Source organism: Penicillium waksmanii (genome assembly GCF_028829765.1).
Source record: "Penicillium waksmanii strain IBT 27052 chromosome Unknown utg000005l:1.0-5232799.0:1.0-5237142.0, whole genome shotgun sequence".
Classification (NCBI taxonomy): Eukaryota; Fungi; Ascomycota; class Eurotiomycetes; order Eurotiales; family Aspergillaceae; genus Penicillium; species Penicillium waksmanii.
The window spans coordinates 2,249,125-2,271,464 of record NW_026643252.1 but is presented as its reverse complement, the minus strand read 5'-3'; the positions used below and the strand labels follow the sequence as shown (position 1 = coordinate 2,271,464).

General features: G+C 48.7%; 5 protein-coding genes across 5 annotated transcripts; 1 reads left to right on the top strand and 4 right to left on the bottom strand.

The window, feature by feature from the left end:
- Positions 1-499: 499 nt before the first annotated feature.
- On the bottom strand, positions 500-2,080 carry N7481_005743 (Major facilitator superfamily domain general substrate transporter; the record flags this gene model as incomplete). The annotated part of the gene is made up of 3 exons (XM_057264962.1): positions 500-891; positions 952-1,042; positions 1,109-2,080. The coding sequence occupies 3 exons, from the start codon at positions 2,078-2,080 to the stop codon at positions 500-502; spliced, it is 1,455 nt and encodes a 484-aa protein (XP_057122682.1).
- Positions 2,081-2,760: 680 nt separating this feature from the next.
- N7481_005742 (uncharacterized protein) lies at positions 2,761-3,997 on the top strand (the record flags this gene model as incomplete). The annotated part of the gene is made up of 3 exons (XM_057264961.1): positions 2,761-3,147; positions 3,207-3,636; positions 3,690-3,997. 3 exons carry the CDS (start codon positions 2,761-2,763, stop codon positions 3,995-3,997), a joined length of 1,125 nt encoding a protein of 374 aa, XP_057122681.1.
- A 4,605-nt stretch (positions 3,998-8,602) lies between these two features.
- Positions 8,603-9,679, bottom strand: N7481_005741 (homeobox domain-containing protein; the record flags this gene model as incomplete). Its single annotated transcript, XM_057264960.1, has 3 exons — positions 8,603-8,743; positions 8,807-9,490; positions 9,578-9,679. The coding sequence occupies 3 exons, from the start codon at positions 9,677-9,679 to the stop codon at positions 8,603-8,605; spliced, it is 927 nt and encodes a 308-aa protein (XP_057122680.1).
- A 6,910-nt stretch (positions 9,680-16,589) lies between these two features.
- N7481_005740 (pyrroline-5-carboxylate reductase family protein) lies at positions 16,590-17,537 on the bottom strand (the record flags this gene model as incomplete). The annotated part of the gene is made up of 2 exons (XM_057264959.1): positions 16,590-16,891; positions 16,988-17,537. 2 exons carry the CDS (start codon positions 17,535-17,537, stop codon positions 16,590-16,592), a joined length of 852 nt encoding a protein of 283 aa, XP_057122679.1.
- A 1,097-nt stretch (positions 17,538-18,634) lies between these two features.
- On the bottom strand, positions 18,635-20,733 carry N7481_005739 (FAD binding domain protein; the record flags this gene model as incomplete). Its single annotated transcript, XM_057264958.1, has 5 exons — positions 18,635-18,646; positions 18,706-19,487; positions 19,513-19,896; positions 19,973-20,617; positions 20,730-20,733. The coding sequence occupies 5 exons, from the start codon at positions 20,731-20,733 to the stop codon at positions 18,635-18,637; spliced, it is 1,827 nt and encodes a 608-aa protein (XP_057122678.1).
- Between the last annotated feature and the right edge of the window lie 1,607 nt (positions 20,734-22,340).

Here is a 22,340-nt window from a genome sequence, read left to right as displayed (position 1 = left end):
GTTGCTTGGTATAACTTTTCGTAGGATCTGACCCTGATTAGGACTTACCACTCATCTTGCGAGGAGATACGGCCAAGATTTAATCAAATGGCCTGTCATGCCGCCGAACCCTAAGATCAGAGTATTCGAATACCTCCCCTGCAACCGTATTATTCAAACAATACAGGTGTTACCTGGCTAATCCGAATCAACATACAGTATTACTACAGTATTTCAATAGAGACGTATTATTATTATTATAGTACTAGTACTACTAGTAGTATCTAATAGTTGCCTTTATATCCGCTGTGAACGCTGTTACCCTAGTAGTTACCTAGGTATACTATACTAGTTATATCTTGATCCTTTTTTCATTTATGGCATGCGTAAATAGTGACTGACCAGGCATGCGATATGACAAAAGCTTCCTACTTAATGTTTCTATTATAATAATGGAAAGTAGGCGCTTTCGTACCTGGTAAAACAGTTCACCACGAGTGTTTCGTATCTGTTTAAGTAACTAGACCTCATTTTCAAGCACGGTCCGAGCTACTGCGTCATTCTTCGAACTCTCTTTATCTTTCCGCCAAACGAGCCACCACGAGCTCAATATGCCCGAAATTGCCAAACAAAGAAAGGAGAGGCAGATGATATATGACACATGGTATGTCGGACCAAAGACTGAGCTGTAGATATGAGGACCTGCAATTCCACTAAACTGGGCCATGGCATTTGTCAGTCCAATTCCGATACCTGCAGCTACAGTTCCGTCGAGAGCGCGAATGCGCTCTGGCCAAATCACGGGGTACGCAGACCCGGCACAAGCAGTGGCGACAATGAGGGCAATGTATTTGACAATCGAATTTGAGACCGTGATAAGTATGATGTAGCAGATGATAATGGTACTCTCGACTGCTTGCTGTTAGAAATACCCAAATAAAGATTTGAAAATACAGGAACAAGAGTACTGACTCGCTACTGCACTAGTCCAAGGTCTAATCCAGCCCTTATGGAGTAGGTATCCAAGAGTGTTTAGAAAGAAAAAGCATGCGACGTATGGAGGCTATTGATTCCGACTGGGTTAGAATATATGGGATATCGGATCACGAGATACTGTAAACCAACTCACTATATTCATTAATTGAGATAAAGCCGTCGAGGTGAAACCAAGCTCGTAGATTACCGTAGGTAGTGCATAGTTGACACCAAATCCGCCGATACCATGTCCTATCCAATATACGGAAAATGTATAGAGGGTAGGGCTAGATAATAGCGCCTTGATACCAGCCCAGTCCCAGCTTTTGTCTTTTCCTGAAGGAGCAGAAGAGGATAGACGGCCGTTGAGGAAAATACGCTCCTCCTCGGTTAACATGCGAGCATCCTCGGGGTAGTCAGGAAGACCGAATAATGCCACAACAGATAAGACAATGGCAGGAAGACCTTCAAGAATGAACAGCCACCTCCAGCCTGAAATTCCGCCTGCCCCATCCATGTAACTGATGGCGTATGCCAGTAACCCACTCAATGCGCCAGACACTTGACCGAGGGAATAGAAGAGAGCAATTCTCCAGCGCAGCTCGGATGGCTTATACCAGAATGCCATATGGTAGAGCACGGCTGGATAAAACCCGGCCTCTGCTAATCCGATCGCAAACCGCACGCACATCATCCCTGGAAAGTCCTGTGCAGCTCCAGCAGCGCAAGCACAGACCCCCCAGGAGAGGATCAGAACAAACATGCATCTCGATGGTTTGATCCATTTGAGAAGGACCGTGTTAGATGGCTCGAAAATGAGATAGCTGTAAGAAAATATGGACTGTGTCCAAGCCCACTGTGATGCGTTGAAATTAAGCTCCTTCTTGATTCCAGTGCCAGCTTCCAAGTTGATGATGGCGGCGTTGGCATAATTTTGGGAGTCGATGACACGGAAGATATAAACAAGTGAATAAAATCCAACAAGCCAAAAGTCGATTTTTCGCATGACTCTTTTCTTCAGCTCAGCGTCGTTCTTGATGCTCACATCGTCACGATGTACCCCATTTGGCGGCGACGAAGTCACACTGGTGGTGGTCACCGCGTCTTCGCCCTTACCGAACGCCATAACTCTTGTTCCGCTTCCACGAGGGGCCGATTAGTGACTTCACGTGCTGGAGCAAGCTGAACAAAAAGGGAATCAGATGAGTTGTTTAGTTTCAAGTGTTTATATCTCTGCTTTCCTGGAGTAAGGTATTGCTTTTGAGCACGACATATTATTATCCGGCTGCATTTATTCCAAGGGAGTTATGTCTATCCTAGCCAATGTCTGGTGCTAATTGGGCCGCCAGATTGCGGCATGCCCATAAACCATAATTCTTATCAAGCAACCAATTTGCGAAAGCTATAGAAGTGTATATGTATTTACACCACGTGGTAGTGCATTCCAGCTTCATTCTCGCCCTCTGCCTAGGTGAGCATGATGTCGCAGTCGTTTCGATAAAATCGGGGTTTTTGAAGGCTACAAGCTACTCCCCACTTACTGACTGGGTATTCTAATTAGACGTTCGTCAATATTAGTCAGATCTCGGCAGTAGAGGGCCGCGATAAATAACGCAATGCGGAGCAAAGATGATAACATCCGAGACCCCGCAATCTCCAAACTCAACGACAGCCGGATAAAATATAACAAGCTCGGATGGTTTCGACTTATAAAATTCTAGACTGATATAGATATAAGTTGTGCTTAATCGCATCTGAAATTGCCATCTTGGTACCCCATTGACGCTCTGTAAGCCAAGAGAGAAGATGGCGCCCTCCGCAATTGAAGAGCAAACAGCAACAGAGCCGGTACTTGTGAAGCCATGGAGTCGCCCTGAGCCAACCAAAGAGGATCTGGATTGGGCACCACTAGTTGAGATTGATATTTCTCTTTTTGACCAGCCGGGTGGAAAGGAAGAGCTTGCAAAACAACTACACGACGCCGTTACGCGAGTAGGATTTTGGGTCGTGGTCGGACATGGACTTGGTGATGAACAGGTTCTACGCCAATTCAGCATTGGAAATGCATTTTTCAAAGAGTCTCTGGACGAAAAGCGAAGCTTCCCATGCAATTTTTCCGAGGGCGAGTATTTTGGATACCGTGAGAACGAAAGATGGATTGGGGACACGGGAGTCAAAGACAACGTAGAAATGGTATGAACATCCTTTTTCCGACTCTTATTAGTATTCGTGTATCTAATCGATCTGTATAGCTCAACATTCCAAAAGCCATCCCGGAATGGGACAGTGTTCCTAAGCATAGGATTACTCGTCAGAATTATCCTGAAATTGCAAAGTTCCACCGTGACCTCTATCAGAAAGTTGTTGAAAAGCTGTTCGTGCTGATGGCTATCATTCTTGAGCTGCCCGAGGACTATTTGGTCAACGCCCATGCCTACAATCAGCTTTCAGATGATCACCTGCGTTACATGATCTATAATACCCGCACCCAAGAGGAATGGGACAAGGCACAGGGCTATACCAAAGGCGGCCACACAGACTTCGGCAGTTTGACATTGCTTTTTTCACAGCACGTCGCGGGTTTACAGATTCAGACTCCAGAGGGCGAATGGAAATACGTGAAGCCTGTTGATGGTGGAATAACTTGTAATGTTGCTGATACGTTATCATTTTTGACCAATGGTGAGTACCCATATCGAACACTACTGAGGCATCACATTAATAGAACTGGAAAGGCTTCCTGAAATCAACAATCCACCGGGTTGTCACCCCACCAAAGGACCAGATTCATATCCCTCGTCTTGGACTGCTCTACTTTTGCAGACCAGGTGACCATACCATAATGAGGACTGTCCCATCGCCTTTGCTTGAACGCCTTGGGCTTCTCACCGAGGAGGATAAAAATCCCACCGGGCCTGCTGCCACAGGAACTGAATATGTCCGTGCCCGTGTCAAGGATGTGCACCACAAGAAAGTTATCGATCGCCGAGAAAACACGTCTTTCGAATTCAAGGGACTTAAGGTACCCAATTATTACAAATAATAATTTGCAGGATTAGCCAGAGAGCCCGCGCCCATCAATTGTATCAAGAAATTATGAGTTATTATATATTGAATTGTAGAACATAGTATTGTAGGCTTTAAAGTTGGTAATCAATAGACAGATTACAAAATTTGGCTCGAAGCCATCCAAAGTTATCAGAATAGTAGCAGAATAATAGCGGAATAATAGCGGAATAATAGCAGAATAGTAGCAAAATAGTAGCCAAATTATGGATTGCATTGACATCTGCCTTTTCTTGAATTTCCAGATACCATCCGCAGTTGAATGATGGATTATGATGTCGCCACGTAGGAAAGTCCCCAGGGCCTGGCAAAAATGTCACCATGTACTTGAATCTTGACTCCGCAGCAGTCGAATTGCCCTGCGGTATACTATGTTGCGTTACGAGGACGAGGTCGTGTGCTCCACCGCAGACATACATATAAAGAAGTCACACAGGCTAAGGGTTTCTTTAGCCAACTCACCGGTGTCACAGTTCGACGGAGAATTGCGGTCTGGATAGTAATAATCAAGGATATGCGAACATGATACCATAAATGCGATGGTGCAGTTCCGACTTCCCTTGCAGAATCTTTAGACGTGGTGCCAGGTTTTGACACAATTGAGCAGGGAGAAAAGTCGGTGACTCGATCTGAATATGTCTGAGATCTCTGTGACACCTCTTCGTGCAGATGTATGCTTTTCTAGTACGAGACATACAGAATGATAGTTACAGACTGCCCGAAATTCTTGCATTGTTCATTCAAGGAAGGGATCAGTGGGCGGAAAACTTATATCGATGTTCCGAATTATGTATTACGTAGTACTACTACTAGTAGTACATACAGACTCGGAACTGACCTCCACAATGAAGTCAATTTGGATTGTGTTTCGTGCCAACCACAATTCATAAAGTCAAGCTAGATCATTACCATATTTATTAAAAGTGGATAAAGAGATAGACTCCAAACCTTCTCTGAAGACTTCTCGAAGGATTCATAACACAGCCTAATTCGGAAGTCTCCGCGCGAATGCAACTCTGGAAAGGCTACTCGGCGCTATTGATTTTACTACGTGTAGGGCAGTGGGGCAGTAGGCGATCATGGCAAGAAGAGACAGCCCCACTAAAAATCAATAGTTCTGTCTAAAACTTTTGACAGAGCCGTTGATTGCACGTACGATACGGAGTATGGAGCATGGTCGTAGCCATTGCCCGACACTACCAAGCCTCAATTTGACTCGCACGCCATTGTCAGTGAGGCACAAGAATCAGTTTAAAAAACCCCCATTGCATGACCAACAACTGGTCCATGGCAGCAAGTGCAAAGTCATGCGATACGAGAGTTCAGACGTGTCATGTTTTCTCCATGTACTCTGAGGCCCAAGTGCAATGATCGCAAGTTTACTGTACATATGTTCATGCACATACTAGCAAGGCAGGTCATGCAGCGGGACTCTGATTGGCTCGTATGTAAATAGACCAGCGAACACATCACGAACACCTGATCGATCTACACGCGATCATTATCGGCGCTACGGCTTGACATGAGACAGCTCACATTTTAGAAATTGACAGCTCTTAAATACAGATTTCCCCCGTCACTACCCCGTACTCCGTGGCTATAACGTGATGGCCGCAGCCATCAAGCAGCGGTGGCACCCTATCGTGGACTCGAGCATGGCCCCGATTCACCGCCATGTGATGAATCAGGGATGTCGGATATTTTCCATCCGTCCTGCTGTTGATGCAGAGATAGTGGTATACATACCTATCCCCGGTCGGGTGCTATTCGATTGTATGGCCACTGATATAAAGCTGGATTCTGGATTCTTGTTACTGCGAGGGTTCTGCAACAGTAGTGGTGTTTGAGAATGTGACTAGAGACTAGGAGGTGCATAATCGCGGCCGATGCCGGGCAACTATGGATCCCCACCCTGCACAGTACTTTCTACACTCGGTTTGGACCAACTAAGCATCGAGGTGGTCTCGTTTTCCTTTGATTTCGCCATGTTGTCCCATCCGCCAGGGCTTTGGAGGTGTGGTACGAGACTCCTTCCTAAATAAGCCGAGCTGGATCCCCAAATCGGAGACAACCATGTTTCCAAGGACGTGCCAGTGATATACTAGTACTGATCATCCTCATTCCCGAGACTTTGCGACCGACATTTGACTTTTCGTCACGTCGTATACATATGTGCCCCGTAAGATAGAATGACTTCCGCCAACGAACCAAATGAACTGTTCTTTTCCAGTGTATCTCTCTCTCTCTCTTTTCCATATTATCTTTAAGCTATAGTTTTGAAATTGACTATGCATATTTTTAGATAAACGAATTTGCCATTTAGCCAAATGTTTCAGACTATGAGTGGGCAAAACGCCCAGGAGCGGAGTCCTTGTTTAGTAGGTGGAAGACCGAAGTATGGCTCCGCGTATCACATTTGAATCGCCAGGCTGCCCATGCCCGCGGACAGGCACGCAGCTGGGGCCTCGAAAGCATAAGCCGAAAGAGCATGTAACACCGAGAATTCCCCATACGAAAGGAGATCATCTAAACACTGTGGAACAGATTGACCGCAATCCGGAGAATTCACGTGGCTGGATCCGCAATCTAATTTACTCTCTCTCCCCAAAATACAAAATTACAGATGAAAATTCCAAGACACCAATGTTGGCCGACAGCCAAACTCTAAGTGATGGCGTACCTCGTTTCCAAGTGTCAGGCCCGCGAACCAATCTCCGAGATTTCTCTTCAGTAAATTGCACATCCTACATGGTACCAGGAATTGACCATCAGACATCTCAATCTGTCGAATTGAGAGTTACTAGTAGGCGATAGAAATACGAAAATCTAAACGAGAATTGGATAAATGTGACAGCTCACATCAAGATCATCGCATCGCGGTGTCGGCAAGTCACATAACCGCGCGGACGAACCAAACTCTAAGCGCTGTCAAAAAAGGTAGGCTCCCCGGTCAATAAAAAGATCAAGACAGAAATGGGGAGCCAAAAAACGTCATTCATCTCTTCTCCAGCAAATGACAGATCTTGATCACAATTTGAATTTTTAAGCAGGCAGCTGTCCGGGTCGGTGGGTCCAAGTGGCAGGTCGGGATAAGAGGTGGCTCCTCATGATCCATTCGTGAGATTGAGAAAACAGGATCCATGGTCTAAAAACCCCAAAATTGAGGTCGATCCGGCATCTGTCACAGCTGATCCTGCAGCCGTACTCCATAGCCCTAGGTAATCTCGTTCGCACATTCTCGCTCGCTCTCTATACTGTTGTAGGCAGGTATAGAGGCTAAAGCGCTTGCGTGATGGGGTTTTGAACAGGGTTTATTGGCCGAAAGGGAATCACATTCTTGTACGGATACAGTATGCCCCCAATATCGGCGTGCAACTATTTTCCGCCCCAGTCCAAGCCCCTGTTGATCCGCTGTTTAAAGGGGGATTTAATATGTGTCAGCCACCTACCATCGAAACAAAACCATTCATGAATTCTCGGGAGTCGCGGGTAGATGATGAAGCTGAAAATGGTCCCGCGCCTCTCAGCTGGGGGGGCGGACTGAAGATCGGCAATTGGATTGGCTCGACAGGTGGTCCACCGCGTGCCGCTTCGTAAGGCATGATCCACGTTCCCGTCATGCGTGCAATAAATAATACGGGATCATCGAAATTGCTCAAGGCGATGGCGGTAGAGATTGATTAAGGCGCATTATGTACGGAGTACCTGATTTTCCGAGATGACAGCGCCTTACTTCAAGAGGAATTACATACTACGTACGAGAATCGGAATAGCCGACCCGTTATCCAGAACCACAAGAGGCTATTTTTGCATGTACATGGAGGCGATGGTTATTTTTTTTTAAAATGAACATATGCCATGTTATGCTTCATGCGTGTTGCAAAAGTCAAGTAACACCTAGGAATGCAATTTCGAGTTCTCCTGCGCAGCGGTACACAGGCAAGCAATGTGGCGAGATGCGTTGCGACAGGCACCAGTGCGGCGCAACCTTGCCTAATGTCGAGGTACAGGCAACAGCAGAGACATGCAAGTTGAAACTTGGAAGAATAAAAAATATGTATTCCCATGCGATTCGGAGTACCTCTTTCCCGCTGTCCTAGCAAAACTCGGCCCGCTTGGTACATAACATCCAGAGAGTAAAAATGGGTATCAAAAGCGATATCTTGAGGACTTACTTGTCTTGGCAAGCAAGGGGTCCCTTTAGAACCAAAATCAAACAACAAGTAAAACAGATCGAACAATCTTAAGACATAATAAAAACAGGTAGGAGAAAGTGAACTTGAATGCAGAAGCAAATGCCAGTCTATCCATCCACCTTTGCCATAAAGCAGAAAGAAACCCCGTAACTCATAGAAAAAAAAAAATAGGTGGGAGAAATAACTTCCCGGTCGTAATCAGAATGAACGCTGACGTTGCGAATGCCGTGTAACGTGTGCCGAAGGGCGTAGCAAATGTAAATGAGGCCGTGAAATAAAAGAGGAATAAAATAGAAACGAAGCTTAAGCCGAGATTAGGCCGTCCAGTGCCGTCATATCGGCAGAAGCTTCCACGTGTATGTGTATCGAATGGAAACGAGAAAGTTCTAGTGGTGAGGAGATGGCAGGTGATCGTCGATATCACTGAAAGGAGACTGCCGGGATGAATCGGGGTCTGCTCCACCGCGCATTTGGTTGCGTAGCGCAGGCAGTTGTCGTCGTCGTGCATTGATAAACCAGTTACTGATCTGCAAGGAAGGTGTTAGCTGCTGCAGCATTATGGATAATGTTGCATTGAATGTCGCTCTTACCTGGCTGATTGTGAGCCCAGTCCGAGTCATAAACATTTGCTTATCCTCTTCGCTGGGGTAAGGGTGATCGAGATGCTCGTGGAACCAGGCTCGCAAAATGTCCGTTACTGGCTTGGGTAGGTTGCCTCTCCGGCGTCTTGTCCTCGGGTCAACCGGGTCTCCCAAGATACCGAAGTTGGCTTGATTTGGATGTGTCATCACCTGCGGCGAAATCTGCTCGGGGTCTCCTTGATAGGTCATTGCTGGGTGTCCGTGAGAGGCCTGGCCCTGCATAATAGGCGCGCCGAGCGGTTCAGGGTTTCGGCGGTCCGACAAAGGAGCTGCCATTGGGGCAACTCCACGATATTCGTGCGCGAAGGGATCAGAGCGAGGAGCCATGCGACTGTCCGGATAACCTTGACGTTCCGGCATAGAGCCTAGATCGCGTATCGGGGGTAACATCGGAGAGTTGTCTCTCAAAGACATGTGGTCACTCATTGGTCGTGGGGGATGTTCACCGGTACGTGTGGTATAATCGCGGGGGTATTCGCTGTAAGGCATTTGAGGTGATGGGTTTGATGGGTAGCCGGGGATCGAACGAGGATCGGCAGCCATTTCATGGCCAGATGAAGGGCGTTCTTGGGACCGGCGAGAATGTTGATATGTAGAAGAATCGATTTCGTCATGGAGGTGTGGTGGGAGAAGCTAAATCGAGTTCACACGATCAGATCAAATGGTACTTTTGTAGTATGGCGGCGCATGGCGTGCAAAATGCCATGTTTAGTGTCTTACCTCGCGAAATGACGGTAGCTGTTGGGCGTTTCCAGCCGGCGCTCTGCTCGCATAGGAAAGAGACATGTCGGTATCCTCGTCGAACTCACGGGACTTTGACATAGACGAAATATGGAGAGGCGTGAATGTAGAAGATCAAGGTGTCGCACAATTCAAGGACAACTATAGGTGGTGAGGTGCGATTAGAACAGAAATGGGGCTTTATTGCGAAGCATGTGTGATTCTTGAAGCTGGTCCACGCAAGTAGCCAAGAGAGATGAGGTAAATAGGAGTGAAGGGAGAGGGAGAGGGAGAGGGAGAGGGAGAGGGAGAGGGAAGGGAAAGGAAGTTGAAAGAGAGGATGGGTAGATGGGGCGAATATGGATATTAACTCACCTGGGAGACTGGACTGATTTTACGTTGACATCGCAGAATAGCCAAGACTATGCAAGGTTGGGGAATGAGGGCAGAAAGCGATTTGGGGCGTCCCAAATAATGCAGGGCGCTGTACATTTAAAAAAAAAGACATGTTCCGATGCAAGACCCAGCTGTTACATGTCCATGGAAAAGCAAGAACAGGGGGGGCCCAGAAAAATGACGATCGTGGGCGTGAGTGGGTACTTGGAGCCACAAACTACGGAATACCAGGACTGTTCCGTATTCTCAAGGCATGCAGAGCGGAGAAGAGGGGTGCAAATCAAGAACCCTATGGAGCATCCTTAAGGTTGACCTTGACAGATAGTGCCAAGGACCTCTCTTTTTGGTGCCTGTCAAGCTGGAATAGTCCGTCGTGCTAGCGTCAGGATCTATCAGGTGGCGGGCCCTTCAGGAACTCCTGGTCCCCCCCCCAGTCCCGCACTATTCTGTAATTGATTATTTTATTTATTTGTAGACCGAATCATGGTTTTTAGTTTTTAGTTTTTATTTTTTTGATTTTGATTTTCCAATTTTGCAAACAATAATGCCAATAATAATCTTAATAATAATCTTAAAAAGGAATTATTGCTCTTCGGGCCAAAGGATTTCCCGGCACTAACCATAGAAATGGAAATGGAAATAGAAATAGAAAAAGGTAAAAGTAAAGGAAACCCCCCCAAACCCTAGGTTTTCCCTTACCCCATTAGCCAAGTTTGGGACAGATATGGATGGGCGCCCTCAAAAACCTATACCTCGGTATTGGGACGGCAATGAAATCCGATCTCTGAAACCGGGTCCCAATTTTGACATTACCATGTCAATTTTGGTAAAGATAGTCATGTTTTTTAATAGTAATCATAATAATAAAAGTATTATTATTATTATTTTATGAAGATCGAACGTCACAATCCTCGGTCTCTCCGGCCGCATACCGACAAAGTTGGGGAAGGAGGGGGGGGGGGGAGGAGGAGGGGAGGAGGATGCCGGCAGCAACAGCCACAGACTCAGGCAGGGGGTGGGAGGGAGGACAAAAAGTGGAGAATGACATTCTGCCATTCACGATGTACCTGAGTCAGGCTGAAGTTAATTAAATCAAATACTCAACCAGACATTTGCTTTTTATGGTGGAGACCGGTGTGCCCCAATTTGTGACAGCGTTCGGGGGAGGGGAGAGAAAAAGAAGGCAGTTCCCACGCGTATGGAAACACCGGACCTCACCCAGATGTTCGACCTAGGTTTAGGTTCCTAGACAGTCAGAGTCAGAGGTTTGCGGTACGGAGTACGGAGTACGTAGTACGGGGTGTATGGTAAAAGTCAAACCAATAATCTCCAACCCATCAGGTGGATCTCACACCCCCCGAGTCCAAGGAAAAGATCGCCAGATGTCCCTCACTAAGCCAAGGGCTCCACCACCCAGCTTGGGTGTCAGAAGCCCGTTCGTGGCCTGCGACTGGCTACCAATAGATCGCACATCCCGAGGAGCTTATCCCCAGTGGGTAAGAACTACCCTGTAGGAGATAGCCGGTTTCCTAGATCCGTGGCCAGACGCAATAACATTGAGTGCGTCTTCAATACACACACGGTCAGTGCCAGATCAAAAAGGTCTGGTTCTGGATTGTTGGATGCTGGGAAGAGGGGATGACAAAAAATGACGGGCTCTCTCGGATCGATCCCAAACCCAAGCCCTCTGATCGGTGGACACGGAGATCGATCGACGACCACAGAAAGGGCGAGGGGCTTGGTATCCATGGGTGGTGGGCAGGGATGGATAGATTGGCTGATCGCCTAAAGGGAGGGGGGGGGGAGGGGAGGTTCTTCTATTGTAATTCCCCACTTCCTTCGAGATGTGTGGCGCGGGATCCACGCTCTGGTCTCCCGTACGTCAGATCACGGAGAATCCCCAGTGACCTTTTTCTTTTTCTTTTTTCGTTCTTCTTTTCTTTTTGAGGGCTAAATGAATCAAGCAGGCATACGATTGGCATGAGCATGACCAACCACCAACCAACAACCAACCTAGGTCAGTGCCCTTGAATGGCCTAGGTGCGCATGTCGTGTACAATTCAACAACGAATGTGCACTTGCATATGATATCTTACATTTTTTGGGTGGTCATGTTTCTTTTCTTTTTCCTTTCTGCATCCGCTAGGGAGGTGGAGGTGGTTGGGGTGGACGGACTGACGTGGTGTTTGGGCCCGGGATTTGACCACTCGATGTGACATGGCTTTTTTCCCCTTCCCACTGACACTGCAGTTCCTCCGCTTCGATCCGCACTAGCATCGCTAGCATTTGCTCTGCGGCTCGCGTATCGCGTACGGAGTACCGTCTTTCAACTCAGCTCGACGCGACCCTAAACTCACTTAGCACCGCCGTAACACCGCCCCTCATCACGCCAACTCCAAAAATCAAGCTGGGCGCTGGACCCGCTTAGTGGAACTCTAGGCAATAATGGCGCAGGATAGATGTCGGCCCCGAAATGCCATCAGAGATCCTCCTGTCGGTGGGGCTCCTTTCAGGTGCGTCGGCCAAATGCCCTACAATCCATGACCCGAATCCTGTACATATGAAGTACTACTTGCTTACGGAGGACAATGGGTTTTTACATACATATCCACTTTGCCCACTTGAAGTTGCCTCTCCGAGCTCTCTGAGGGGCCACTTTACGGATACATAGTGGCTTCGATCAAGTTCATCATTGCTCGGGTGGTGGCGTTCCTGGAGATCTCAGATTTGAGACCAACTCGTAACAGAAGTTTGAGCTCTATTCTTAGGAGTCAAGAACCGAGATGGAGATCAGTAACAACAACGCCCTGGATTCTGGCAGCGTTGGGTAGTGGTTTTGTTTCGCCACAGTTAGAGGATCCCTGTAGCCTTGTCAATGTGACACTCTTTGACACTGATCCTGCCGAGGATGAGTGGACATGCATATGTAGTAGTATGTAGTTTAGGTTCGGACGCTCTCCGCACATGCGTTCGTAACCTTTTCGCTAGTAGATCTAATTCTAGGGTTTGAAATCTAGTATCGGAATCGAGTCGAGCTGTAACTACTCCGTACTCGCACTGAAATTGGAGTCAACCCCGGAGCCTATGGATCCTAGTTTGTTACTGGCCGACGCCACAACATGGTGCAAACAAGCGGAGGCTAAGAATCCCAGATTACCCACCCATCAAAATCGGAACTCCCCCCCCTCTCGGTGAACAGACCGGATGCCACTACGTACTATGGAATTTGGATCCAGCCTCGTGGTGGGATCTATCTGCCGGTCCCTACTTCTTATATAATTGGCGGATCATTCAAGGGCGAGATCGAGGCCGGATACTAGCTCAAGAATTTCGCTTCCTTACTCGCGACTTACCACCTAAGGCAATGTTATCTGATTTCTTTTGTATTTCACACATCAATTATTTTCATATTACTTGGTCGCTAGTCGCTAGTCTTGGAGTGGATTTTTCTTTTTCCCTTTCCACATGCCTTGCTGACAGACAGACAGGTTTTCCTTTTTTCTTTTTTCCGTAAAGCCGAAGAATAGAAAGGGGAAAAAAAAGGCCCACCCCTACCACCCCCAGGCATGGATAGCGTAGTTGGAATTTTGGCGGATCATCATACCCATGCCCTTAAAGATCCGAGATCGTGCATAAAATGGAGTAGGGATGCAGATCACCTGGGCATCGGATCTCACATCAAGCACTTGCGCAGCCATTTTGATCGGGTAATGTCATCCTCAGACCCGTGGAATGGACCGGAAGTATTACTCCAGAACCACGGGCAGAGACGATCCAGCGTAGCGCAATGCGCCATGCAGGAATTTGTCATCGTGCAACCAGATTTCCCGGTACCTGGGTATGGCCGATCGGTCGTACTCAACCAATAACTTTTGCCGACCTTACGTATGGGTAGCATGTGTTGAGCGTCTGCGCGCACTGCCAGCAACCAAGTAACCTTAATTCCTTGTGCGTGGAAGGGTCATAGCGGCCAGCGCGCCTCAAGTTCGCGATTCAATAAATCGATCAATTACAGTAGTTTTGCGGGGATCGTCACAGGGTCTGACTACCAACGGAGTAGTATTCCATCCAGATCTCATTTCTGGGAGGAGTTTGCGGCCCCTAGTTCTCAGGTGTGAGCTCGAATTTTAGCAGGGCGAGGTTCGAATCCCAACCGCATGTCGGGCGCCTAGTAAATATTGGTCTGGAATGTGAGGAGGGCGCCCGATCATGCAGGGCATCATCCAGTTAGACACGAGGAAAATATGGGGAGGAAATCAAACTGCTCCTGTCGCCTGTCACTTTAGTCTCGTTGGCTGTCCCAGCCTCCTGGTTTCTGGGACATGGCAGGAACTATCCGTTGAGCAAAGAAACCTTGTCGGAGACAGCCCGTGAATGGGATCCACGTCATCTACATTAGGAAAGTCTATATCGACATCGATATTGGCATCACCTTGGGCGATCGAGTCAGGGGCAGAAATAATTAACTCTGCGCTTCATTCAGCACCCCGTTCTCCGTAGTTTTTCCGCTCTATGCCCAGAGAAACGTAGTCTTGCCAACTTCTTTTTCGTACCATGGTTCGGCCTGCCACAAATACCTCAATTGATGTTTGGTACGAGGTACATGTCAAGCACGTCCATAGATTTCTATGTTTCAGAAAAGCATACGGAGTACATATTGTGGAATTCGTATTTTTGGGGTTGGCAGATGCAGGCGTATGTTTGCTACATCCCGAGCACCCGGACAGGACAAACAACCGATCTGGAAACCACGTCATTTGGTAACCAATCAGCCCATGGCGTGGCTTGGATGCGACCGTGACAAAATGCCTATGGTAGAACATTTGTAAGATTTTGGTGCCTAAACAAGGTCATTTGAGCGATAGGCTGCTTGTATCAATGAGCAGCAGGTTAGCCTGGAGGATTGTCGACCCAATCTTGTTGCATATGAAATAATCAATGATCTACAGAGTGACTGTACCCCAGGGCTGTACTCCGTAATTCCTCTCAGTCTGGATAAGCCCTTATCAGGGGCATATGTAAGTGACCCTAACAATACTACTTTTGAATAGAGCGATTATCACCCATTGACGATCTCAACCATAATGCTACATACACATGTAGTAGCACATGCACATACCATCCTTGAAAGAGCCACGAACACCTTGATGCACACTAATTTGCCATGATGCAGCATAAAATAAGCAACGTTGCTGGATGAAACGTTGCCAATTGAAGAAAAAAAAAAAAAAAAGCAACCATCGAGAAGCAATTCAATCACGGAACGCCCAGTTTTGAGAACGAAACAAAACAAAAAAACAAATTATCAAATTCACTAAACAACGATCCGCCGCTTGTGATGACCTCTCGAACTGGGTCGACACTTGCATATGAGCTGTCATCGCCATTGGTCCGATAGAATGCCTTGTCCAATATCACCCCGTTTTGGCCCTAATTCGTTGAGGCGCGAATCCCGTGGCAGTCGATGACAGACCAGGGGATTATGCACAGTATTTAGCTACGTGATATCAAGGACAAGCAAACATGTTGATGCGCAATGACCTGCTCGGCCTTAATCGGTGTCGGGGTCTGGCGGTTATTTCGTTCTGCTGACAGGTCGACCGATGCTGGGATGATCCTGGCTCGTTCTTTGTCTCTACCCAGTTACTGAGAATTGCGTGGCCAAGATGTAGCATTTTTGAACTCCACTTTGGATCACACTAGAGATCGTACCTGTATACTAGTAGTATGTACTAGTACTAGCACTAGTTAGGTATCACTCTGCTTCCAGGTTTCGTCGGCTTTGGACGAAGCTTCCTGTTTGACTCTTACTTCGTAGTAGTTTGCACAATACTACAATACTATACACACTCAGTCCATGTATGTATAACCTCCAAGTTTGCACAACCTTGGAAGCCAATTTCCGAATCGAGATTGTCTTTGTCTAAATTCAATCCACCTCATCACAGTTGCATCGATCAAGCCCTGGAGGAGATTAGTACCAGACTGGGAGCTTTTTCATCCATAGATGGCACTAGTATCACATCATGCCGCTAGTTGTGAGCGAGCACGGAAAGTTAAAAATGCCCAGGCGGTTGCATTGCATCCCCAAGCCGGATGTATAATTCAGGCAGTATGACAGGTATCCGTGGTCCCTTTTAGAACCTGCAGTGCGTAAGCATCTAATTGAATATTGTAGAAATTCTATCGGCCGAACATGCCCACCTGGGAAGTCCAAGTCTGTGAGCGAGAGCGAGAGCGAGAGCTTCTACCGGGGCAATGTCGGAAGCAGGTGCAGCTAGATACTAGTACTAGTACATAGCATGGGTGTCAGCTCGAGTTGTCGAAGGTGAGAGCATCCAATGCTGCACTCTCCTCCGAATCCGTACTAGGTACAGACTAGACGGGTTGTTATATGCACAGAAAAAGCCACCCCGACGGCATGACGCTGTTCGTGGCTTGATTAGTGTGTGATTGTCAGATTCATTCCATCCAATGGAAATCAACGCATAGCGAGTACTGTTCTGACTAGCTATGCCCGAGTCTAATTAAACTGGCTGAGTCAGTAAAGACTTTTGATAGAAACATTCATGCATTTTGATAATTTCATTTTTCCTCTTTCGCTTCTTTAAACAGTCTATTTAGCAAGGGTGTTACCCAACTCCGCCGCCCGATCAGTCGCAGACTTAACAGCCTTATCAACAATCTCCTTGAAACCCTCCTTCTCAAAGGTCTGCAGCGCCGCAAAAGTCGTTCCGTTGGGACTGGTCACGTTCTTCCGTAATTGACCGGGCTCCTCGTCTGAGGTAACCAGCATCTTGCCCGCGCCGAGGCAAGTCTGCGTCGCAAGGCGGGTGGCCTGTTCCTTTGAGAGACCGAGGGCAGTGGCGCTTGCGACGAGGTGCTCGACCATGGCGAAGAAGTATGCGGGGCCGGATCCTGTTGAGTGATTGAATTGTCAGTACGAGTAGAAGCAAAAGCAGCAGCGGGAAGGGGGGGGGGGGTGTTGAAGTGGAAATAGAAGCGAAAACTCACCCGACAACCCAGTAACAACATCCAACAAGTCCTCCTTATCAACCCACTCCGTCGCCTTGCTGACACTGCCCAGCAACTCATTGACAAGGTCCTTCTCATCGGGGGTGACATCAGCGGAAGCAAACGCGCCCGAGGCACCCTCAGCCACAAGGGCGGGGGTGTTCGGCATGACGCGAACAACATGAGGACTGCGACCATCGGGAGTGGTCGACCACTCCTGCAACGAAGAGAGGGTGATACCGGCAGCAATGCTGACGATAACGGGAAGTGACTGACGACCAGCCCAGCTCTTGGCCAGCTCTTCACAGACGCCCTTGGTGACTTGTGGCTTGACGGCGATGATGATCAAATCTGCGCTTCCGCCTGCCACGACATTGTCTGTTGTTGTGTTCACGCCTGTTGCGGCCAGCTTGTTCCGGTTCACTTCCCATGGCTCGGAGACGGTGATGTTGGTTTTGGGTACGGAGTTGGAGAGCAGGCCGCCGATGATGGCGGAAGCCATGTTGCCGCCGCCGATGAAGGCGAGGGCGCTTTGTTGGAGGGAGGGCATTGTGAGGGTTGCTTTTGCTTTTCGTGTGTGGAGGAGGGAGCGAGAGGGAGGAGGAGGTGATGTTGTGAGGTGATGATTCCCCGAACGCGGCGCAAGTTGATTTCCCCCACTTCCAATCGAGCTGGGCTTATCGGTGGGGCTTGTGACAGTTGACAGTTGACAGACCCGCGATGTTGGAAGGTAAGTAGTAAGCTGGTAGCTGGAGCTGAGATGGGAGCTTCAATTGATGCAATCGAGGATAGGAGGTAATTCAAACTAGTAGAAATAGAACAAGCAACTGGCCATTTCTCCTGTTTTATACAATTCCACGTGACTCATAGTAATAAGCCCGACATCGCGCACCGGCCCGGTCAACCGGCTTGCCCTCGTAGAATTTCCCCATGCGAAGTGCGGGGGCCAGGGACCGGGGTTGGATGATCTCACGCCCTATTGTGGGGTACATGGAGGGGCAATGGAAGATTGAGATATAGCCAGGGTTGAGTGATGTGGAGGGAGAGTAGGTGCCTACCTTGTTATTGTCTATGTCACTGCAATAGTGATAAGTATTCAACTACTTCCCAATTCGACAAGCATAGGGCATAGCACATAGGACAAATAATATTAACAAAACAAATGAGAGCACATGTAAGACTTCTTTGATATTCGGGCCTCTAATGTAAAGTACATAAAGGAAACTGGGGTACAGAAACAGAGACCGAAATTTCAAGGTTGATACCTGCAGTACAAGAACTGCAGGCAAAGACGACCAAGACAAAAGATAAAAAAGTTCAAGGAAGTAGTTCAAAAGAGAAAGCCGACCCGCTAAAATACACGAAGAAACATTTGGTGAGACAGGGAACCTGACAAGATTGGTTCGGTTTCCCTTTGCTGGACCGGCCACAGTGATCACCGAGAAGAATGGCTAGATGAGACCATGGGAAATGCAATGCAGAAAGGCAAAGTAAAAAAGAGACGAAAAAGGATCGAATATGTACATCGAATGGCGTATGATGAAGAATGATCAATGGCGAAGGGCGACCGAGTGTTAATAGATTGACGTGCAGAAGCAAAGAATGTAAAAAGGTAAAAACTTGACTCCGGTTTGGAACAAATTAAGATTACCAGGTTTCCTATTAGAGATGAAGTTAGTTAAGCGATGCCAGAGACAAATCGCCGGCGGAAAACTTACAGCAATGTACTGGCCAGCCTCCTTCTTCCGCTGCCAGAAGAGAGTAGCCTCCTCGGAGTTGAGATTGCCCTTAGCCATGGCAACTTCGATGAGAGCAGCCTCGACGCCTTCACCCATACCCTTGCCGCTACCGCAAACAAAGACACGGCCATCAAGCGCATTGATGACGTACCAGACAAGGTCAGCTTGGTGACGAACTTCCTCCTGAACGTAGCGGCTCTCGCCACGACGGCTCTGAACGACAGTGCGAACCTTGTCCTCATGCACACCCCATTCACCACTGTAGAGCTCGTCGAGAAGAGAGTCACGGACACCCTGGAGAACCCAAACTTTGTTGGCACAGTTGGCTGACTGCAGACGTCGCTGAACGAAACCGCGGAAGGGCGCAATGCCGACACCAGCGCCGATGAGGAGCATGGGTCCGTCAGAGGCGAAGCGCGTGGCAAGCGGATTGGCCATGAGGCCGCGGAACATGGGGATGTGGATATCGATTTTTTCGCCCCGAGCCTCGGCAGCAATGGCCTTACGTGCAAGACTCTCGAGGTATCCAGATCCAACGCCGGTGCGAGTACCGTTACGCCAGTCGTCAGAATCGGCGACAGTGACTGCTACTTCCACGAGACGGCGGCATTCGGTGCCCTTGAATTGGCAGGAGATCATGGGATCCTGGGACAAGGAGTAAAAGCGGGGCATCAAAGTGTTCAGGACGGAGAGAATGTGGTCGAGAGGGGGGTTGAGAGGAGGGGAAGGCGTGGAGAAGCTGAGACAGGCTGATGTGGGAGCTGGTGCGTAGTTCGCAGAAGGCACCTTGACCTTGGGCCGAGGAGAGGTATTCAAGAATCTTTCTCTCGTTCTCCTCATAAGTGTATTCAGCTAGGGTGCGGAAGAGCGCCTTGGTCGGGGCGTAGCTCTGAATATCAGAGCACCAGCTAAGGACCTCGCGGCGAGAGGTGATCAGCTCGCGGGGTTTATCGTCACCCCAGATGGTGGGCCAGCGGCCCTTGGTGGTCCGCATGAGGACCTTCTTGTCACGCATGGACTTGGGAACGCCAAGCAGATTGAGAATATCCTCCACCTCCTCATCCTTGTTCTTCGGGCAAACGCCGATAGCACCACCTACGACGAAATCAACCATGCCGCTCTCGGCGGGGTAGTCGGTGACATCGATATCGAAGTGGTAAGTGCGCTTCTCTGCCCCACCCTTGGTGAGCTCACGGGTGTGGTGGAGAGGAGCGCGGTACACCTCATAGGGAGGATGGGGTTGTACGAAGCGTGGGGGGGTGATCTTCGGGGCCCAACTGGATATCGGCGGCGTGGGCGGGGGCGGGGGAGAAGGAGACGGTTTTTTCCGGGAGCGGGGCAAGGTTGGAGAGGTAGCTATCCAAGGTGAGGAGATCGACATTGAGACCAAGGCTCTCAAAAGCGTCGTTATCTGGTGCGGTGATGGAATTGAAGCCAGAGATTGGACCGTCCAGAGGTTGGAGGGGGCGACCCCGGCAACAACCCCCACCACAGCACATGGATTCAATTTTCTGAGTACCACCTGTGCCAACATTCTCCAACACCCGACGCATGTCATCCGAGTTCTGGGAAATCAGGATGGTCGAGGCACGACGAGCGCGACCGGTGGGTTTCCCAGCATTATCCTCGGAGATTGATAGGGTCTGCAGGTCGGGAGGAGTGATAGGGGTGGCAGGGGAATCGTCGCTGTTGGATTCAGTCTCTTGGGAGGAAGCAGGCGAGCCATTGAAATTGAAATCGGTGATTGACAGGGAACGAACGCCTCGAGGCTCTTCGGGAATAGGATTATCGGGGTGAGAGGTGGAGGAGACGGGGATTTCCTGAAAAGTGCCCTTGCGGGGGCGGGCCACCGTCGAGGAGGGCATGACGATGGCGGGCTCGAGAGCGTGGACTATGGAAAATGGAGGTAAGAGGGGATGTCCACTTCAGAGGAGGGCGAGGAGAAATTGCAGTGTTGAGGTTGAGGTTGGGGAGAAGAGGAAGGGGAGAGATTTCACACGTACCCATGACGGACGGAAGCGACGAACCGAGGGCCGGTGGAGTCGCGGGTGTCGCCGCGGAGGAGAGAGGTAGAGGTAGAGGTAGAGATAGAGGAGAGGAGAGGTTCGGGGGTACAGAGGAGTGTCCCAGTGTCGAGTCAGAGGAGTCGAGTAGTAGAGTAATAGAATAGCAGCACGGATAGTTTCCAGTAAAAAAGAACCGGTGGGTTGTAAAGAGACTCGGTGGAAAAGGAAGAAAAGAAAAAGAGGCGGAAGACCTCGCCAGATTTGGACCGGGAATTATCTGATTTTGCCACAAAAGTTAAAACACTAAAACAGAGCAGGGATGAAGGATGAAATCGGGACTTGATTACTGGATACAGCTGGGACACGGTTGGCCCCAGATCGACCGTGCATGTGCACTAGTACTTTACAGTTATTCCCTCTGTATTTTTGTGTGGTGGTGTGGGCGTGGTGGGCGTGGTGGGCGTGGGCTATTATACCTCGAGCGGTATCGGAATGAGCTGTACTACAGAGTACTCTTCACGGCGACAAAGTACTAGCTACCATATTCATATTCACATTCACTGGTATACTAAATAAGTATCGATATCCTCATAACTCCTGGTAATAATACAATACTAGTATCTAATAATACCTAGAGTCCGCTGGTCGAATGATCCCACTCATCCCATCGCCAGCCGACTTCCGGAGTGGGCCGACCGATTCCGTTATCAATCAATCTGATAATCATTGGCTGCTCACGGCATCCCTCATCCCTGTCTGCCCACTCTGTACTCCATACTCCATACTCTACCCCCTTTTCTCTCTCTCTCTCTTTTACCATGTACTCCGTACTAACCCCCACTCTCCTTCGCCCGCTGTGCCCACTTTCCGACCTGCCGGTTTCTAGCCCATCCCTGTCGCTTGGCTCTCGGTAGGCTTAGCTCCAGACATACCATCCAGTGGGTCTTTCTAGAACCCCCATGGACGCTCAGAAAAAGAAGAAACGGAAAAGGGGGTACTTTTGCAGGTGCCTAGATCATCCCCTAGCTGCTCGACTCGCCTGCAAGCGAGATGAACTGGGCGGGAGGGAAAGAGCCAGATGATGGATCAGGCTGTGTGACATCTACCTGTCCTGTCTCGGGAAGTGCTCGGCACCGAACGGGGCCATCTGATAACTTAATTTGCAGACGGTTGAGACTGGGAGTTGGGTATGGCTTCCCCGAAATGAAACACAAGTCAAGGGCCATCAAAGTAAGACCCGAGGTTAAAATTGGTTCGAATTCTTCATGTTTCGAACTACCCTGGTCCTAGCACCACGTCATGTACCAGAGGTTATTGAACCACGCCAGGTCGGAGTAATGGAAGAATGGAAGATTGATTGAATTCCGTCGGAAGTGAAAATCCGAGCTTTAGCCCCCGTCCACCCTCTATATAATTGACGTCACATCATATCATCAATCTGGCTGGAGGTCTGGTGTCTGGACTCCATACTCGGGCAGCCAGGCGTCTTGAATAAAATTAAGTACATGTCGAAAAAAAAATTAAGTCCAGAAAAAAGAAAAGAAAAAAAAAAAAGGAAAATAGTCATCATAGCCAGCCCCCTGGGGGGAGACTCCTGGTCCTCGGGTA